Below are 16,166 nucleotides of genomic sequence, written 5' to 3'. Positions count from 1 at the left end.
TTACAGCCGGAGGCCTGTGATCCCTTACTTTGCTTCTGTAGCACTGACTTTGCTGCCTGGAAGGTAGGAATACATGCCTTGCGTAAAACTTATTTTCCTGAGGCTCCCATGGATGCGTTTGCAGAATGCTGCCTTCCTTGTGCTGGAGGGGATGGTTTCAGAGGGCTGCGCTGTGTGTTCAGGACTCTGAGTTGCTGCACTCTGCAGACCAGCTTGACCCTCACTTACCTGCAGCTCTGGCCGGCAGACCCGCACCTCCCCGGCAGTTGCAGACACTCATTAAGAAACAACTGGCTGGGTGCGGTTGCTCACACCTGTAATCCCAGCACTTTGGGAGGCCGAGGCCGGAGGATTGCTTGAGCCCAGGAGTTAGAGACCAGCCTGGGCAACACAGCAAAACCCCATCTCCACCAAAAAAAAAAAAAAAAGAAAAGAAAAGAAAAGAAAAAATTAGCCGGGTGTGGTGGCACGTGCCTGTAGTCCCAGCTATTCGGGACACTGAGATGGGAGGATCACCTGAGCCTGGGAGGTCGAGGCTGCAGTGAGCTATGATTGTGCCACTGCACTCCAGCCTGGGTGAAAGAGTGAGACTCTATCTCAAAAAGAAAAGAAAAGCAATTGTGTGCTCTGTGGAGGACAGGAGGTGCAGGGCAGGAGCTTGCCCGAGCACCTTTAGCTGGATTTCCCAGCAACCTGCTCAGGCTGTTCCCACAGCTAGGGCCCTCGGGGCTGGCTGAGCGCTGGGCGTAGCTTCTTCCACCACCTGCAACTGAAGACAAGATTCTCTCCTGAGAGCCTGCCAGGGCTTCCTTAACTTCTGATTCTTCAAGCTCCCATCTGGAGTAACATATAGACCGCTCTTGTGAGCTTCAGTCAAAACATCCCAGATAGTCAACCTGAAATCATTTCGAGATGGAAGTACTGATTTGTTTTGTTTTGTTTTTGAGACGGAGTCTTGCTCTGTCACCCAGGCTGGAGTGCAGTGGTGTGATCTCAGCTCGCTGCAACCTCTGCCTCCTGGGTTCAAGCAATTGTCCTGCCTCAGCCTCCCGAGTAGCTGGGACTACAGGCGTGCACCACCACGCCCAACTAATATTTTGTATTTTTAGTAGAGACGGGGTTTCACCATGTTGGTCACGCTGGTCTCAAACTCCCGACCTCAAGTGATCCACCCGTCTCGGCCTCCCAAAGTGCTGGGATTACAGGTGTGAACCACCGCACCTTGCCGGAAGTGGTGTTTGGGCCAAGACTTGGAGCATCAGCTCCTAGAGCCAGAGAGGAGCCACCACTTGAGCGCTGAAGCAATGTCCATTAGGCTTTGTTATGGAAATTTCTCCTGATCGTTGTTTTGTGTCCGTTGAGATTCCAATTGTAAAAGGATGGAGTGCAGGTCTGGCTTCTTTCTCCCGCAGATCCGTGGAACCCAAATCCGTGAGCACATTTGGCTTAGAAAACAAAGCTGCCATGGGGCCCTGCATGCAGGGCTGGGAGCTGTTGTTTGTGATTTCCCACATCGGCTCTGCGGATCACAGCGTGAGCTTTTACATTTCTGGCTTTCAACAGGCAGGTTGTCAAAGACACAGCTGGCAAGTGAAGTTTATATCTTAGTGGTGGAGAGCAGTTGTTCTTAAAATTACTAATTATAAACTTCAAAACCGCTGTTGGCATGCTGCCTAACTATAAACCAGTTGTTTTACCTTTGGGTTCTCATGGCCCCAACTGGCCTTAAAGGGCGTTTTTCTGCACCCTCAAAAGGCGGTGGTTATTTACCTGAAGTCGAGGCTTCCAGGATCCAGAGCACTCTAGCTCAGACACTGTGGGGACAAATGTGACCATTCTACGCTGTCAGGATTTACCGCATCCAGACACTCACTAGCTTCCGTTTCACTAATTTTGGTAAAAGTCTGTAACTACTATAAAACATTATTAGATTCTTAATTGTAATCACAGGAAGCCTTGCAACCTCTTATAGTTACAGAATTGGGGTAATGTGGATATTAGCATCTAGGAGGTAGTTCCTTGCCAAAGAACCTGTATAAAAGGTACCTTGTGCAGATCATTTATTTGGGGTAAAAAGGAAAAGGGGAGGTGCTTAATTGAAGAACCAGTGAGAAAGTTTGTCCTGAGGCCTGTGTGCCCATTCAGTGCCAGGAAGCTGGGCATGAGCCAGTTGTTTCTTCTCCCTCCTAAGGACCAAATGAGTGAAAGTTGGTTGAAATTGCATCAGGAATTCTTATTTATACACAAGAAATACTTCCTGCCAGTGAGAGTGGTCACCAAACAAGGTCCCTAGAACGGGTGTTAGACCCTTGTGAGTGTCGGGCAGCCCCTGTGTGCAGGGCTGTGTCGTGGCAGCCACCAACCTCTCAGCCTGCCCTCCAGCCTGCAGGTACATGGTGATGAGGGGCAGTGCTCCCACTAAGGCACTGTCTCAGTAGCAGGCAGGCTTCTCCATCTCACCACGTAAGGACCAGAGGCATGCGTGCTCCTGGGATGCTTTGTCAACACAGCCCATCTGTCATGCCTGAATTGGCAGAAATGTTCAACGAGGGATGCTGGGGAACTTCCTCTCTGTGTCCTTATTCTGAATTGTCATGCCTATTGCAAATCTCTGTGCAGAATTCACATCTTTACTCACATTCCCTAAAAACTTCTAGGACCACAAAAGCCTCCTGGAGTCTCAGCTTGGTTAAAATCGCCTCTCTTGTAGCGACGAACATACGCTTGCCTGAGTAGTCTGCTGCAGGAGCTCTGTGAGCCGCTGCCTTAAGAACGCAGGTCATCACTAGTCATCTTTTTAGAACATATACTGACACTTCCCTGTGTAGGATCACGCTTGCCTCCTTGGGATTTACTTTTGCTCTGAAAGCAGTCAAGGAAAAGAGACTTGATCATTTCTGGTGCCTTAGAAAGCTGCTACATTCAGCAGGATGAGAAACTTTTGTTTCAGGAACAAGCCAACCTGTACAAGTCTCTGTATTTTGTGAGACTAGTCCCAATCTTGTGAGCAAGATTCAGGAAATCAGGCCCAAGGGTATAAACTGACTTTCCCTTTTTTTTTTTTTTGAGATAGAGTCTCACTCTGTCCCTCAGGCTAGAATGTGTTGGCGTGATCTCTACTCACTGCAGCCTCTACCTCCCAGGTTCAAGTGATTCTAGTGCCTCAGCCTCCCAAGTAGCTGCGATTTCAGGCATGCCACCATGCCCAGCTAATTTTTGTATTTTTAGTAGAGACACCATGTTGGCCAGGCTGGTCTCAAACTCCTGACCTCAGGTGATCACCCACCTCAGCCTCCTAAAGTGCTGGGATTACAGGTGTGAGCCACTGTGCCCAGCCTAAACTGACTTTTTTTTTTTGAGATGGAGTCTTGCTCCATCGCCCAGGCTGGAGTGCAGTGGTGCGATCTCGGCTCACTGCAGCCTCCACCTCCCCAGTTCAAGTGATTCTCCTGCCTCAGCCTCCCGAGTAGCTGGGATTGCAGGCAAGCGCCACCATGCCCGGCTAATTTTTGTATTTTTTAGTAGAGATGGGGTTTCACTATGTTGGCCAGGCTGATCTCAAACTCCTGACCTAGTGATCCACCCACCTCAGCCTCCCAAAGTTCTGGGATTACAGGCGTGAGCCACTGCGCCCAGTCTAAACTGACTTTTTAATAATGATTGAGCAGTCCATGTTTACAAGATGAGCCTTTAAAAAATATATACATATACATATAAATACATACACACACACACACATTTTTATACAGTCAGTATTTTCTAGAACTGTGTCATACTTGTCTACACCTAAATAAGCTGGGTGACCATTCTGTGGCCATGAGCGAGTTCAGACAGAAAAATTCCGCAGTGCCCAGCCTCTCCCTGCTCACTCTGCATGGGCACAGACCTGTTGATAATGCACCTGCCTACCAGCCTCTTCCTGAGAAGAGTAAGGCCATTCTGTTTTGATTTTGGTAGATAATCTTGTGCCGTGGAAATCAGAAGGGCAAAACGAAGCAGTCATGATGAGAAGCACACCTCAGAAATCAGGACATCCCCCCCTATCAGGTGGTTTTGGAGAAAACAAGGAAGGTGGAAGAATGGAGTGCAATTGTGTGAGCAGAAAGGGGGGCAGGACTCCCGGGTGCAGCACTGCTTAAACCACAGGACCTGGTTAACTCCTCACCAAGCTTCCCGCGACCCTGGTTGCCAATGGGCGCGGGAGACATTGTATACGCATCATGCTATTTAGAATATGTTCAAACCATAGTGTAAATGCTAATTAACCATATTGGTATAGAACCGGAATTTTATATATTAAAAGGGGCCTCCTTTTTAAATATATGCCGTGTAAAAAATGTACTTACAGGAACATCTCTTTGAATTGTATTTCTTGTATATTACATACGTAGAGACAGACAGACAATTTTAGCCAGGCAAAGTCTTTTTTGGCTGTGACTGGAATAAATCATTTATTACTTGGGAGTCCCATTTTGGACACTAATAATAAAATCATGGCAATGCATTTTTGAGGTTTTTATATATTTTTTTTATTTCCTTGTGGTTATAGGGGACAGGAGGAACTCTTTGACATCTTTTAAATACAATCATTTCACCCTTAAAAGGAGAGGAAGGGGATTGGGCCACAGACTTATCCATGGACTCGTCTGCTCTGAGATCTGGAAAACGACCTAACTTTGTCTGGTCTAAATCTGTGCTCCTCAAGGCCTTGTTTGCCAGAAATGTAGGATTTCAGGATCTACTCGAGACCTACTGAGACAGAATCCGGATTCTCACAAGATCCCAGGTGATTTGTTTGCATATTAAAGATGGAGACCAGTGAGTACACTGGTTTGTGGAAGGAAAAAAAAAAAAAAAGAGAGAGAGAAGCTCTGCCCTAGATACTAATTAGAATGGATTTACGCCAAAATGACCAGAGAAACTGGGAACCAGAGAAACAAGGAAACTAAAATGTATTGAATATCTGCTCTGTGTCAGGTAACGTGCCAGGCATTTTCATGTCTGCCTTTATTTAACCCTCAAAATCAACTTGCAGGTTAGGTTAAACAATTGCCCAAGTTCAAAAGCTGGAGCTGGCACCTGTGCCTGACTCCAAAGCCCGTGTGCTTCCCATTAAGGCACACTCCCTGCCCAGAGCCAGCATGGCTCAGCTGCTCTTGGGTCGGCGTGGAGGAGGGACATGATACAGAAGGCATATTCAAGGCTAACTCCAAAACTAAATTCCAAGACTAAACTAAAGCGTATGTTTGTAAAGAGGGTAAAAATGAAGTTTGGAAGCAAACTTGCCTGTCTAATTCCCAAATATTCCTCCTTGTGGAATAAAAATTGGTCTGTTATGCAGCTTGACAGCGGCAGGCAATTTGGTAGGGATTACAGCAGGGAGTTACTGAAGGGTCCTGAGTGTAATCTGCGCTGGAGATGTTGTCATTGGCAATGTCTTGGAGGACGTCTGCAAGAACCTTTCTGACCTGGGGCAGCATGGCCTGGTACTCCGCACCACCTCTTTCTAGAGGCACGGCTTCTGCGATATCGTCTTCCAGGTTGAAAATCAGAGGAAACTTATGCTGCAGCTCAGGCCCGGTGCTCCCATCACATGCTCTGGCTCCACCTAGAGAGGGAATGACAACAAATACCTCGTTAACTCTGACAGTTGCCCTGTGTTGTAAAGACGAGAGCTGCGAGTGATTATACATTAATTCAAACATACCAGATAACCAAATGTTCCAATGATGGCTCTCTCTGTCAAAGAAATATTACCTTGAGAATCTATTTGCTCCTTCCAGTGATGATCCTGTGGTCCAAAATGTTTTGCTTTTTTCATTTCTGTTTTTGTTTTTTGAGGCAGGGTCTGGCTTTGTTGCCCAGGCTGGAATGCAGTAGCGTGATCCTAGCTCACTGCAGCCTCAGCCCTTTTGGGCTCAAGTGATCCTCCCACTTCAGCCTCCCAAGTAGATGGGGCTACAGGCATGCACCACCACGCCCAGCTTTTTTTTTTTTTCCAGAGACAGGGTCCCCCTATGTTGCTCAAGGTGGTCTCAAACGCCTGGCCTCAAGCAATCCTCCCTGTCCCAGCCTCCCAAAATGCTGGGATTATCAGCAGGAACCACTGCAACCAGACTAAAATGATTTGGAAGTTCTCCTTGAACTTACCTTCAAGGCCAGTAGAACACTCATTCAAGTATCTTTATTGACACAAAATCAGGATATAATTTTTTTTTCAAGTTGGAGTCTTGCTCTGTCGCCCAGGCTGGAGTGCAATGGTGCAATCTTCAGCTCACTGCAACCTCTGCCTCCCAGGTTCAAGGAATTCTCCTGCCTCAGCCTCCTGAGTAGCTGGGATCACAGGCATCTGCCACCACGCCTGGCTAATTTTTGTATTTTTAGTAGAGATGGGGTTTCACCATATTGGCCAGGCTGGTCTGTTGGCCAGGCTGGTCTTGAACTCCTAACCTCATGATCTGCCCACCTCAGCCTCCCAAAGTGCTGGGATTACAGGCGTGAGCCAGCACACCAGCCAGGATATAATTTTTTTAAGTATCTTTAACCTCTGCCCTTTAGGAGTAAATTTGATTTTTTTGAAAATCGATTTCTTGACTACCAATTGGTGAATCAAGTAGAAAGGCAGGTGAGTAATTTCACTTTGGGTTGAAGATGACAGTCTTATGTGGATTCGAATCTGGCTGTGAAAGCCATCCAGAAGAGGAGGGACAAAAATGTTTGGAATGATAGCAGCTTCCTTGGCTCTTCATGATTCCGATGACTTTTTTTTTTTTTTTTTTGTCTTTGCTATAGAAAAAGCAGTTAAGGGTCTGATGGAAATAAATATAACATAATTAAATAAACAAAGGGAATTAAAGCAAAAGATAGCCCTCAAAATTACAAGAGTTCCTAAACACTGACTTTGCTTCTGAGCTTATCAGCAGCCAAACATTAATGAGATAGAAACTTATCAGTTGCTCAGGAGAAGCAGAGCTTTTTCTGGCACTAAAATCTGAGAGAAATTCTTCCAGTGGCTCATTCTTCTACAGGGGACCCTGTAGGATAGAATGCTCACTGGCATTCTTATGAAAAATAAAACTGAGATTAGGATGGTTCCACTGATGACTTCTTATCACATCCTTTACTATATGATGAGAGCAGGCGCCAACATGCAACTCAATACAAGGAAGTCTATAGGGGCAAAGCCATACTACCTAAGGATTCAGCCTTCTGGTCCAATCTGGCCAGAAATAAAATTTGAAATATTTAGGAGAATGGGTAGATCTCAAAGCCTTTAGACAACCCTTTTTTATTACTGGTTTTCCACCTGTGGCTGACAGTCAAGTTGATCAGTAGAGATTAATAGTTGTTGTCTTTGCCTAGAGTTTGGAGTAGAATTTGATTATTCTTCATTGCCAGTAAAAGGCAGTGACATGAGCTTTGACAAACAGTTCATGCTAGGAGTAGAGACTGTGTCCCAGGACTGAGGGATCTGCCTAAGGTCAAGGGAAAAATCTGAAAGACTCGTCCTAACAAAGTGTAAAACTAAGGCAGTTCAAGGGAACTGACTACTGATTAGCTGCCAGTGAAAACAAAAATCAACACTCTCAGATAACAGAAATCAGGATTGCTACAATGCATCACCAACAATGTCCAGCTTACAATTTTTAAGGACGACTAAATAGGAGACTCCCAGTTTCTAGTCTGGCACGTAAGGAGGTCGGCAGTCATCACTTCATTCTAACAAGTAAAAAGCTGAACAAACTAAAAAATCAACAACTTGGCCGGGTGTGGTGGCTCACGTCTGTAATCCCAGCACTTTGGGAGGTTGAGGCAGGCGGATCACGAGGTCAGGAGTTTGAGACCAGTCTGGCCAACATGGTGAAACCCCGTCTCTACTAAAAATATAAAAAATTAGCTGGGCGTGGTGGCGGGCACCTGTAATCCCAGCTACCTGGGAGGCTGAGGCAGGAGAATCACATGAACCCAGGAGGTGGCAGCGAGCCGAGATCGTGCCACTGCACTCCAGCCCAGGCAACAATGTGAGACTCCATCTCAAAAAAAAAAAAAAATTTTCAACAATTCTTATTAGGTCTTTCGGAGAAGTGAAGTCACAGGGCAAACTACTGCCCCCAAAATTAGAGAGACAGACAAGCAAATAGAAATAATCACAACTTAACAGAGCAGAAACCCACAAGCAGAAACCTCTGCAAGAACCAGTGCCAGGAGTAGGGAAACCCTGAACTGTAATTGACAAATTGCTGGAGGCTCAGTGTGGACAAGTCTGAGAGATGAAAAACTCCAGTGGGGCCCAGTTATCAAGCACCACCCCCCACCGCGGCACCCAAAACACACACACTTTTGTGAGTTTTACCTCCAGGAGCTCAACCAAGTTCTTACAGTAAATATTGGAGAAAAATCTCTTCATCCTTCCAAAAGGGGTAGGAGAAAAGTAATTTTTAAATATACCAAAATGTTCTAGTTTTCTTAACAAGGCCTGCCCTCAGGAGAAACTAATTTACCAGAGCTTAAATTACTTAGGTTTTTCTCACAGCCTAACTGACCTAAGGGTAGGGAGATACCCAGCTCTAGCCACTGTAGCTGTTCCACCTAAGGGGAGGGAAGGGATAGACTAAGAAGCACTTGTGAAGTTCACAGTCCAAGGGCCCAGGCTCACCAAAACTACTAAGACTTAATAATAACCTACCCAAATAAGAAGGAACCAGAAAACCAACTCTGGTAATATGACAAACAAGGCTGTTTGACACTCCCCAAAAAATCACAGTAGCTCACCAGCAATGGATCCAAACCAAGAAAAAAATCCCTGATTAACCTGAAACAGAATTCAGGAGGTTAGTTATTAAGCTCATTAGGGAAGCACCAGAGAAAGGTGAAGCCCAATGCAAGGAAATCCAAAAATCAATACAAGAAGTGAAGGGAGAAATATTCAAGGAAATAGATAGCATAAAGAAAAAACAAAACGTCAGGAAACATTGGACATACTTATAGAAATGCAAAATGCTCTGGAAAGTCTCAGCAATAGAATTGAACAAGTAGAAGAAAGAAATTCAGAGCTCGAAGACAAGGTCTTTGACTTAACCCAATCCAACAAGACAAAGGAAAAAGAATAAGAAAATATGAACAAAGCCTCCAGGAAGGCTGGGATTATGTTAAACGACCAAATCTAAGAATAACTGGTGTTCCTGAGGAAGAAGAGAAATCTAAAAGTTTGGAAAACATATTTGGGGGAATAATCAAGGAAAACTTCCCTGGCCTTACTAGAAACCTAGACATCCAAATACAAGAAGCTCAAAGAACACCTGGGAAATTCATTGCAAAAATATCACCAGGTAACCTATAAGAAAAACATGAGACAAAAATACCAGGTATCCTATAAAGGAAAACCTATCAGGATTAACAGCAGATACCCTACAAGCTAGAAAGGACTTGGGCCATATCTTCAGCCTCCTCCATCAAAACAATTATCAGCCAAGAATTCTGTATCCAGCAAAAATAAGCATCATATATGAAAGAAGGATACAAACAAATGCTGAGAAAATTCACCACTACCAAGCCACCACTACAAGAACTGCTAAAAGGAGCTCTAAATCTTGAATCAAATCCTGGAAACACATCAAAATGGAACCGCTTTAAAGCATAAAGCTCACAGGATCTATAAAACAAAAATACAATTTGAAAAGCAAAAACAAAAAACCAAGGTACATGGGCAACAAATAGCATGAGGAATGGAATGGTACTTCACATCTCAATATTAACACCGAATGTAAATTGTCTAAATGCTCCACTTAAAAGCTACAGAACAGCAGAATGGATAAGATCACCAACCAACTATCTGCTGCCTTCAGGAGACTCACCTAACACGTAAGGACTCGCATACATTTAAAGTAAAGGGGTAGAAAAAGACATTTCATGCAAATGAACACCAAAAGTAAGCAGGGGTAGCTATCTTATATCAGACAAAACAAACTTTAAAGCAACAGCAGTTAAAAAAGACAAAGAGAGACATTATACAGTGGTAAAAGGCCGTGTCCAACAGGAAAACATCACAATCCTAAACATACATGCTCCTAACACTGGAGCTCCCAAATTTATAAAATAATTACTAATAATGTAAGAAATTAGATAGATGGCAACACAATAATAGTGGGGAATTTCAATACTCCACTGACAGCACTAGACAGGTCATCAAGAAAGAAAGTCAACAAAGAAACAATGGATTTAAACTATACCTTGGAACAAATGGACTTAACAGATATACAGAACATTCCAACCAACAACTGCAGAATACACATTCTATTCAGTAGTGCATGGAACTTTCTCCAAGACAGACCATATGATAGGCTACAAAATGAGCCTCAATAAATTTAAGAAAATTGAAATTATATCAAGTACTCTCTCAGACCACAGTGGAATAAAACTGGAAATCCATTCCAAAGGAACCTTCAGAACCATGCAAATATATGGAAATTATATAACCTGCTCCTGAATGATCATTGGGTCAAAAATGAAATCAAGATGGAAATTTAAAAATTCTTCAAACTGAACAATAGTGACACAACCTATCAAAACCTCTAGGATACAGCAAAGGAGGTGCTAAGGGGAAAGTTCATAGCCTTAAACGCCTACATCAAAAAGACTGAAAGAGCACAAACTGACATTCTAAGGTCACACTTCAAGGAACTAGAGAAACAAGAACAAACAAAACCCAGCAGACAAAAGGAAATAACCAAGATCAGAGCAGAACTAAATGAAATTGAAACAAAAAAATAAAAAAGATAAATGAAACACAAAGCTGGTTCTTTGAAAAGATAAATAAAATTGATACACTGTTAGCAAGATTAACCAAGAAAAGAAGAGAGAAAATCCAAATAAACTCAATAAGAAACAAAACAGGAGATATTACAACAGACATCACAAAAATACAAAAGATCATTCAAGGCTACTATGAACACCTTTGCATTTAAACTAAAAAACCTAGAAGAGATGGATAAATTCCTGGAAAAATACAATCCTCCTAGCTTAAATCAGGAAGAATTAGATACCCTGAACAAACCAATAACAAGCAACGAGATTTAAATGGTAATTTTTAAATTACCAACAACAACAACAACAAAAGTCTAGGACCAGATGGATCCACAGCAGAATTCCACCAGACATTCAAAGAAGAATTGGTACCAACCCTTTTGACACTATTCCACATGACAAAGAGGGAACCCTCCCTAATTCATTCTATGAAGCCAGAATCACCCTAATACCACAACCAGGAAAGGACATAACCAAAAAAGAAAACTACAGACTGATATCCCTAATGAACATAGATGCTAAAATCCTTAACAAAATACTAGCTAACTGAATCCAACAACATATCAAAAAGATAATTCACCATAATCAAGTGGGTTTCATACCAGGGATGCAAGGATGGTTTAACATATACCAATAAATGTGATAAGTCAATAAATGTGATACACCACATAAACAAATTAAAAACAAAAATCACATGATCATCTCAATAGATGCAGTAAAAGCATTTGACAAAATCCAGCATCGCTTTATGATTAAAACTGTCAGCAAAATCGGCATACAAGGGACATATCTCAATGTAATAAAAGCCATCTATAAGAAACCCACAGCCAACATAATACTGAATGGGGAAAAGCCAATATCATTCCCTCTGAGAACTGAAACAAGAAAAGGATGCCCACTGTCACCACTCCTCTTCAACATACTACTGGAAGTCCTAGCCAGAGCAATCAGACAAGAGAAAGAAATAAAGGGCATTCAAATCAGTAAAGAGGAAGTCAAACTCTCACTGTTTGCTGACAATATGATTGTTTACCTCAAAAACCCTAAAGACTCCTCCAGAAAGCTCCTAGAACTGATAACAGAATTCAGCTAAGTTTCCAGAAACAAGATTAATGTACACAAATCAGTAGCTCTTCTATACACCAACAGTGACCAAGCGGAGAGTCAAATCAAGAAGTCAACCCCTTTTACAATAGCTGCAAAAAAAAAAAAAAACTTAGGAATATACCTAACCAAGGAGGTGAAAGACCTCTGCAAGGAAAACTACAAAACACTGCTGAAAGAAATCATAGATGACACAAACAAATGGAAACACATCTCATGTTCATGGATGGGTAGAATCAATATTGTGAAAATGACCATACTGCTAAAAACAATCTACAAATTCAACACAATCCCCATCAAAATACCACCATCATTCTTCAGAGAATTAGAAAAATTCATATGAAAACAAAAAAGGGCTCGCATAGCCAAAGCAAGACTAAGCAAAAAGAACAAATCTGGAGGCATCACACTACCTGATTTCAAACTATACTATAAAGCCATAATCACCAAAACAGCATAGTACTGGTATAAAAATAGGCACATAGACCAATGGAACAGAATAGAGAACCCAGAAATAAACCCAAATAATTACAGCCAACTGATCTTCGACAAAGCCAACACAAACATAAAGTGGGGAAAGGACACTCTTTTCAACAAATGGTGCTGGGATAATTGGCTAGCCACATGTAGGAGAATTAAACTGGATCCTCGTCTCTCACCTTATACAAAAATCAACTCAAGATGGATTAAGAACTTAAATCTAAGACCTGAAACTATAAAAATTCTAGAAGATAACATTGGAAAAACCCTTCTAGACATTGGCTTAGACAAGGATTTCATGAACAAGAACCCAAAAGCAAAGGCAATAAGAACAAATATAAATAGCTGGGACATAATTAAACTAAAGATCTTTTGCACAGCAAAAGGAACAGTCAGCAGAGTAAACAGCCCACAGAGTGGGAGAAAATCTTCACAATCTATACATCTGACAAAGGACTAATATCCAGAACCTACAATGAACTCAAACAAATCATCAAGAAAAAAACAATACCATCAAAAAGTGAGCTAAGCACATGAATAGACAAGCCACAAAAGAAGTATACAAATGGCCAACAAACATGAAAAAATGCTCAACGTCACTAATGATCAGGGAAATGCAAATCAAAACCACAATGTGATACCACCTCATTCCTGCAAGAATAGCCATAATCAAAAAATCAAAAAACAGTAGATGTTGGCATGGATGCAGTGAACAGGGAACACTTCTACACTGCTGATGGGAATGTAAACTAGTATAGCCGCTATGGAAAACAGATTCCTTAAAGAACTGAAAGCTGAACTACCATTTGATCCAGCAATCCCACTACTGGGTATCTACCCAGAGGAAAATAAGTCATTGTACAAAAAAGATACTGGCACACACATATTTACAGCAGCACAATTTGCAATTGCAAAAATGTGGAACCAGCCCAAATGTCCATCAATCAACAAGTGGATAAAGAAACTGTGACATATATATAATGGAATACTGCTCAGCCATAGAAAGGAATGAATCAACAGCATTTGCAGCAACCTGGGTGAGATTGGAGGCTATTATTCTAAGTGAAGTAACTCAGAAATGAAAAACCAAACATCATATGTTCTCACTGATATGTGGGAGCTAAGTTATGAGGAGGACATAAAAGCATAAGAATGACACAGTGGACTTTGGAGACTTGGGGGTAAAGTGGGAGGGGGGCAAGGGATGAAAGACTACAAATAGGGTGCAGTGTATACTGCTTGGGTGATGGGTGCACCAAAATTTCACAAATCACCACTAAAGAACTTACTCATGTAACCAAACACCACATGTACCCCCAATAACCCATGGAAAAATAAAAAATAAATAAAGTGAAAAGGTAGGAAAAGATTTTCCATGCAAATGGTAACCAAAAGATAGCAAGACTCGTTGTACTAATATCATACAAAATAGACTTTAAATTTTAAAAAGGTTATAAGAGACAAAGAGAAGGACATAATATATTAATAAAAGTTTCAATGCCATTTTTGCCATTTCTGTTCTACATAGTACTGGACATTCCAGCCAGAGCAATTAGGCAAGAAAAAGAAATAAAAAGCATCCAAATTGGAATGGAAGAATTAAAATGACCTCCTTCAGATATGATATAATCTTATATGTAGAAAACCTAAAGATTCCACATAAAAACAGAACTAATAAAGGAATTCAGCAAAATGGCAGGATTGAAATTCAGAACACAAAGCCAGTTATATTTCTATACACTAACAGTGAACAATCTGAAAAGGAAATTGCAAAAACAATTTCATTTACAATGGCACCAAAAAGAGTAAAATAGGAATTAACACAAAAAAGTGAAAGACTTGCATAATGAAAACCATAAAATATAGCTGAAAGACATTAAAGAAGACATAAATAAATGGTTACACCCCAAGTTCATGGATTGGAAGACTTAATATTGTTAAAATGTCAATACTACACAAAGTGATCTACAGGTTCAGTACAATCCTTACCAAAATCCCGATGATGTTTTTTGCAGAAATAGAAAAAGCCATCCTAAAATTCACATGGAATCTCAGAGGACCCAGAATAGTCAAAACAGTCTAAAAAAAAAAAAAAAAAACTGGAGGACTCGCACTCCTGATTTCAAAACTGCAACAAGTCTACAGTAATTAAAACAGTGTGGTACTGGCATAAACGTAGACATATAACTAATGGAATAGAATAGACAGTGGAAGTTATCCCTCGCATGTATGATCAAATGATTTTTAACAAGGGTGCCAAGACCATTCAATGGGGAAAGGACAGTGTTTTCAATAAATGGTGCTGGGAAAACTGGATGTCAACATGTAAAACAATGAAGTTGGACCCTTACTTATGCCACATACAAAAATTAACTGGAAATGGATCAGAGATCTAAATATAAGACCTAAAATACTAACATTCTTTTTAAAAATATGACAAAATCTTCACAACAATGAATTTGGCAAATCATTTCACAGATGAATTCAATCAAACATGAAAGAAATAATACTGATCTTCCACAAACCCTTTCAGAAAATAGAGAAGGGAATATTTCTCAACTCGTTTTATAAGGCCAGCAAAATCCTGATACCAAACCTTGACACAGACAAGAATGGAAAATTATAGACAAAATCTCAGCAAATCAAAATCAGCAAGATATAAAAAGCATAATACATCATTACTAAATGGGATTTATCGAGGAATGTAAAGTTGGCTTAACACTTGAAAATCAATCAATGGGAAAAGAAAAAGAATCAATGGAATTCACACCATTAAAAGGGTACATATACAGGTATCTACATTTATAAAACCTCACCAAATTACACATTATAGATCTGGGCCTTTCACTTTGTGTACAGGTTGCCTTAACTGGAGGAATAGGAACACTTTTACACTGTTGGTGGGACTGTAAACTAGTTCAACCATTGTGGAAGATAGTGTGGCGATTCCTCAAGGATCTAGAACTAGAAATACCATTTGACCCAGCCATCCCATTACTGGGTATATACCCAAAGGATTATAAATCATGCTGCTATAAAGACACATGCACACGTATGTTTATTGTGGCACTATTCACAGTAGCAAAGACTTGGATCCAACCCAAATGTCCATCAATGATAGACTGGATTAAGAAAATGTGGCACATATACACCATGGAATACTATGCAGCCATAAAAAAGGATGAGTTCACGTCCTTTGTAGGGACATGGATGAAGCTGGAAACCATCATTCTCAGCAAACTATTGCAAGAACAAAAAACCAAACACCACATGTTCTCACTCGTAGGTGGGAATTGAACAATGAGAACACCTGGACACAGGAAGGGAAACATCACACACCCGGGCCTGTCGTGGGGTGGGGGGAGGGGGGAGGGAAAGCATTAGGAGATATAACCAATGTAAATGACGAATTAATGGGTGCAGCACACCAACATGGCACATGTACACATGTGTAACAAACCTGCACGTTGTGCACATGTACCCTAGAACTTAAAGTATAATAATAAAAAAAAACAAACAAACAATAAGGTACATCTTAATTCTAGGCCACATACCAAAACAGACTGGTTGTCTTTTCAAGGCCACTCCCAGTGCGTGACCATAACATCATATCCTCATCATAGACAAACACATCTTTCTCTAATCTAATGTGGTAGATGTCAATTCATCTAGCTTATCCAAAAGCAGTTGTAAGTAACTGGAATGCAAATATTAGAAGCAAGAGGAAGAGGGAATCAGAACATGCCCCTGTTTCATCCTATTCCCAGTTTTCACTGATG

General features: G+C 41.4%; 2 protein-coding genes across 9 annotated transcripts in view; one reads left to right on the top strand and one right to left on the bottom strand.

Moving 5' to 3' along the window:
• WIPI1 (WD repeat domain, phosphoinositide interacting 1) overlaps nt 1-4,504 on the top strand; it is a 37,389-nt gene extending 32,885 nt beyond the window's left edge. For all 4 annotated transcript variants that reach the window (XM_054459562.2, XM_054459560.2, XM_063656519.1 and 1 more), the window contains one exon: nt 3,958-4,504. In XM_054459562.2, the coding sequence (XP_054315537.1) occupies nt 3,958-4,005 (48 nt within the window). In that variant the 3' untranslated portion in view covers nt 4,006-4,504. The remainder of the gene's footprint in view (nt 1-3,957) is intronic.
• Nucleotides 4,505-16,166, bottom strand: part of ARSG (arylsulfatase G) — a 150,878-nt gene continuing 139,216 nt past the window's right edge. For all 5 annotated transcript variants that reach the window (XM_054459564.2, XM_063656510.1, XM_054459565.2 and 2 more), the window contains exon 12: nt 4,505-5,608. In XM_054459564.2, the coding sequence (XP_054315539.1) occupies nt 5,334-5,608 (275 nt within the window). In that variant the 3' untranslated portion in view covers nt 4,505-5,333. The remainder of the gene's footprint in view (nt 5,609-16,166) is intronic.

The sequence above is a fragment of the Pongo pygmaeus genome, chromosome 19 (assembly GCF_028885625.2).
Source record: "Pongo pygmaeus isolate AG05252 chromosome 19, NHGRI_mPonPyg2-v2.0_pri, whole genome shotgun sequence".
NCBI classification, from domain to species: Eukaryota; Metazoa; Chordata; class Mammalia; order Primates; family Hominidae; genus Pongo; species Pongo pygmaeus.
Note: the sequence above shows the minus strand (reverse complement) of the source record. Positions and strands in the feature narration are given on the sequence as shown.